This window comes from Oncorhynchus mykiss, chromosome 13, assembly GCF_013265735.2.
Source record: "Oncorhynchus mykiss isolate Arlee chromosome 13, USDA_OmykA_1.1, whole genome shotgun sequence".
Classification (NCBI taxonomy): domain Eukaryota; kingdom Metazoa; phylum Chordata; class Actinopteri; order Salmoniformes; family Salmonidae; genus Oncorhynchus; species Oncorhynchus mykiss.
The window spans coordinates 37,934,967-37,939,987 of NC_048577.1; the positions used below are offsets into that span (position 1 = coordinate 37,934,967).

General features: G+C 45.0%; 1 protein-coding gene across 1 annotated transcript in view; it reads right to left on the reverse strand.

Moving 5' to 3' along the window:
- LOC110485169 (contactin-associated protein 1) overlaps nt 1-4,073 on the reverse strand; it is a 34,947-nt gene extending 30,874 nt beyond the window's left edge. Inside the window, exon 1 of the mRNA XM_036940972.1 lies at nt 3,363-4,073. Coding sequence (XP_036796867.1) covers nt 3,363-3,423 — 61 coding nt within the window. The 5' untranslated portion in view covers nt 3,424-4,073. The remainder of the gene's footprint in view (nt 1-3,362) is intronic.
- Between the last annotated feature and the right edge of the window lie 948 nt (nt 4,074-5,021).

Genomic DNA, 5,021 nt, shown 5'->3' on the forward strand with positions numbered 1-5,021 from the left:
GAAATAAACAGTAAAAGATTAACAGTAAACATTACACTCACAAAAGTTCCAAAAGACTAAAGACATGTCAAATGTCATATTATGTGCAAATATGTCAAGTACAAAAGGAAAAATAAATAAACTTAAAAATGGGTTGTATTTACAATGGTGTTTGTTCTTCACTGGTTGCCCTTTTCTTGTGGCAACAGGTCACAAATCTTGCCGCTGTGATGGCACACTGGTATTTCACCCAATAGATATAGAAGTTTACCAAAATTGGATTTGTTTTCAAATTCTTTGAGGGTCTGTGTAATCTGAGGGAAATACATGTCACTAATATGGTCATACATTTGGCAGGAGGATAGGAAGTGCATCTCAGTTTCCACCTCATTTTGTGGGCAATGTGGGCAATGTGCACAGCCTGTCTTTTCTTGAGAGCCAGGTCTGCCTACGCCAGCCTTTCTAAATAGCAAGGCTATGCTCACTGAGTCTGTACATAGTCTTGTCTTGGCTTGGCTCAGTTGGCCATAAGTGTGAAGAGCTGCTGCCGGCATATCAGAGATGCTGACGCATCAGTCTAGTGTTACTGTGGGATGGAGAGGCTGCAAGGGGGCTGGGGCTGTCTGGACTGACACATCACAAATGCTGAGCATATTGAAACAGCCTCCTCCGGACACATCATGCAGTGGTCCATGATAAATGATGTACAGTGGGATGAATATCTCTGCTTTTTCATGGATGATTAGGAGCCAAGAATCCTAATGTTAAATGTTAAATGCCAGAAGGTTTTTGTATTGGGGTTGTGTGGCACACAGAGTGGAAGGCAGGCTGGTGTGTGTTCGAGTGCAGACTCTGAATTATTCATAGCCAAAGTCAGACCTCACAGTGGGGAGTATCTGCCTGGCGACACAGAGGATATGAAAGACATCAAAGCCCCAAAACATCTCATATACAGGACCATCATCCCACAGCATTGTATATCTGTCTAAGAATAGAACCAAACAAAGTTTCCACACTGGTGCACCTCTATCCTCCATATCAATTCCCCTCACTCACTCACACACACGCACACACACATACACACCACAACACACAACTCGTCTCTGTGAGGACTGGAGATGCATGGGCAGCACACCAAGACTGAACAACACACATCAGTGCACACACATACAAACAGATACATACATGTTTTCACAGTAATAAACACATACCTGCACACACTCCACAGGATTCTGCTGAAGGGAGGACGGCTCATAATAATGGCAGGAACGGAGCACATGGAATGGAATCAAACACATGGAAATCATGTGGTATTTAATACCATTCCACTGATTCCGCTCCAGTCATTACCATCAGCCCGTTCTCCCCAATTAAGGTGCCACCAACCTCCTGTGACACACACACACACACACACACACAGCAGGGCAGCTGCAAGGGCAGTAGCATAGTAGGAGTGCTCCAGCAATGCTGTGTGTTAGCCCCACCCCAGATGAGCATGTCCCGGGAATGGAGTCTCCGTTTTAATCTGGCTCAGTTCCACTGTGTACCTCACATCCCATCCACAGCAGATGTAGAGTATATGCCTGGCTGCCTGCCTGACTCACAGCCTGAGTCGTGGGCACTGCCTCATGTGCCTGCCAGCACCCAGATACACAGGCCGGCAGGCCAAACTACAGGGGGTAAATCACCACAACACCATCCCAGTAAACCAGTCAGGTTCCAAACACCGTAGTGTGATACTACACCCCTAATAGCCAGTACTTACAACCAACTTCCCTCAATACTGAAGGCATACAGTAGTAACGCAATAGACCACAGAACAAAATGCCAAATACTCTACTGGTGTAAACACATCTAGAAAAACTGACCCGTGTGGTTGCCCCAACACACACATGGATTCTATAAAACCCCCCTAGTTACCCAAAATGGAATCCATGTGAGACCACAACAAAAAATAGACGTCGCACCACATGACCATAACAAGTGTTCACAACGTATTTACACAACCAAATGTACCATACATGGACATACAGTCCAACTCACCACAATATCGCACCCAAATGCCCCAGATATTTAACTCCCACCTTAATCACTCTATCTGATAGTCCAGCAGCGCAGGATAGCCTGCCTGTGTGATCCTCTTACACTAACACCGCCACAGCACCAAGAGGGCACTGGGGCACTAAGTATTCACTAGTAATCCCTAATAGAGCCTAGAGAGAGAAAAACAAACTACCTGCCCTGTTTACTGTACTATATGCAGTAATATGAAGTGAAGTAACAATGTTTTTCAGAAGTTTAGACCTTTACACTTACATCCAAATATCATGGTGTCAGGTGGTCCTAGCCCACCGTGCCCCCTCTCTCCCTCCACCCACCCTACCTCCCTTTCCATTTCCCTCCCCCTCCACCCCATCTTCTTTTTTTAACTGCTTGGTGAATCACGCTGCAGCCTTTAATTCATTCATGATCAATGCAGTTCAGATCTTCTGAGGTAATTGCTTCGACATTGATGCATGGAAAGAGACACCACCAAGTTTTTTCCCCCACATGCATCTCAAATCCATCTCCCGATGACCTTGCATGTTATACCCTACTGTACCCTGCTGTACCCTGCTGTACAACCACGCCAAAAAAACAACTATTAAAAAACGATATAGGTCATTGATCACGGAATTCCTATTAGGAATTTTTGCCGCGTCATGCGTGTTCCTACATGAAGGGGACGTTTTGCTCGCGGACAGGTGATGAGCACACACTCTGCGAAAGTACTGCAGTGGGGTGGTCCCGCACACGGCTCTAATTATTCCTTTCGCTTTTACAGATAGTAAACCACATTTTCAGAGCCATCATTATCACAGTTTGGGATATTCTCTATGTCACGGTGGTAATTTGGCATGACCGTTACAGAGTGCTAGAGAGGTGGGCGGGAAATGAACCATGCGATGCAGAAACTTGCACGCTGGCGCGAGAAAGCACTGCAATGCAGAAAGCCCAGTACGAGACTGTAACCGCCGCGCGCCCTCAGCCCGCAGGAAACATGCCACTTGACTTTCCTCAGAATTCAAAGCAAAAATATATAGAATATGCAACTGTGTAAAACATAACAGCCATCATTAACCCTTATACAATGTTTTGATGATTATTGGTCATTTTATATCAGATGTTCTGCCCTTCAAAGACTAGATGCACCTATTGCCCAGAGGTTTAAGCCACTTCTTTCTTGATTCACATTTTTTTTGACAATGAATCCCTTTTTATGTCAATATTGTTATCGACATGCTGCATATACAGGCTTAGGCTATTTAATTCATCTGAAAGCAATAGGCTAACGAAGGACAAGACACTGACAGAAATGACCATTACTGTTTCACAAGACTTACGTGATGAGCATTCTTGAAAACCCCAAAATAAAAGGCTTATGCTCAATATTTTGCAAAACATCCTTTACAGAGGACACGCGTCTCCGCACATGCTATGTTAATTAGATCGTAGATTGTGTTCTCCTATCCACAGGGCACGGTAGCATCCTTTCACCCCCCTTTTCCCAACTTTAACTCGCGCAGTTCCAACTCCTCTTCCCGGGATCTCGGGTAGCCTCTGCCGGGGCGGGGACGCGCATCAGTTAGTGGTGCTGATGCTGCGTTTCACCGAGAGCGCGCACTGCTAGGCTATATTTTAGGTAAATTGTTTTTAATAAAGGTCACATATAGGGGACACATTTCCAAGTGATCATTGTGATCACTTTGTGGATGTGAAATACTGGCAACGCGTGCTTTGTCACTGTGACTTCAGTGGATCCTCCAGAATTCTGCGTAGTTTTGGTCCAGAGGAAGGAAGATAGGAAGGAAGGGGTGGGAGAGAAAAACAACTTTTTTTTTGTCCAGCAAGCTACTTCTGACGCTATACGTTTGACTTTGTTGTCAACAGTTCCGCAAATATACACAGTCAGAAGCTTAGTAAACCAGGATTTATGCGATTCGTTTTACCGTCGTAGAATAAGGTTGTTCCTTTCCCGCATCGTTACACTCGTATACTGCTTTGGTTTGGCATCTCCCATATTCCATCAGTGGGCTTGGCATGCGGTACTTCTCACGGCCTCGCACTGGTCATAGGCGCACTGAGCCTATCAGAGAGCATCGTCAATTTGGTCAAAAGCCTCTTACTCCCCTGGGACCAGAAGTCTGACGACAATTCTGACATTTATAATGTCTGCCGTTGCTCCCTAATTATGTGGCCGAGAATAATACTGTGCTGTACAAGAGAGAGTAGCCTACAGTGCCCTACACCACGACCAGTTACGTGGAGGACTGACCTTCACCTACAATAGGGCCCTGAATAGGTACCAACAAAATTACAAGAGACTGGTCATGTGTGGCCCAGGTGAGTGACTGCCAGTTTGTGGCTGATGCTGAGACAGGCAAAGGCAGAGAGGATAGGGTGGGGGCAGGTTGGTAAGATTGACTAGGGGATTTATCTATGACATGGGTGGCACACTGGCCATGAACTAAAAAGGCTTTGGGATTAAGAAGTGGGTTTATGGGACAGCGGGCAGCGGCAGTGTCAGTGCCGGGATGGGGTGAGATTGGACGTCGAGGCCAGTCTGGGATTTGCATTTTCAATCAAATCAGATTGGCATTGTGTAATCTCTCTGCCTCCACCTCCCCCAGTAATACCAAAACATACTATATACCTCTGGAAACGGAATATATGTAGCCTGTACTCTCTAAGAAGATGAGGAAGAGGAGGAGTAATAGTCTATAAAGTTGTTTTTCTTCTCACTAATATAAAGCACAATCATCTTGGTTTTAAAATGCATGTCACATTGATTGGATTGGTTCTCTCATCAAAACACTGGTTGGTCAACAACAGTGATAAAAATAGAGTTATGGGCCGTAATGCCAAGGCAGATTAAATCAAACCTAAAAGTCCTAAATTAAAAAAATAGCAGACACACAAACGCACGGTTGGACGTACTGCCAAATTCTATTAAACAACGTTGGAGGTGGCTTATGGTAGAGAAATTAACATTCAATTATCTG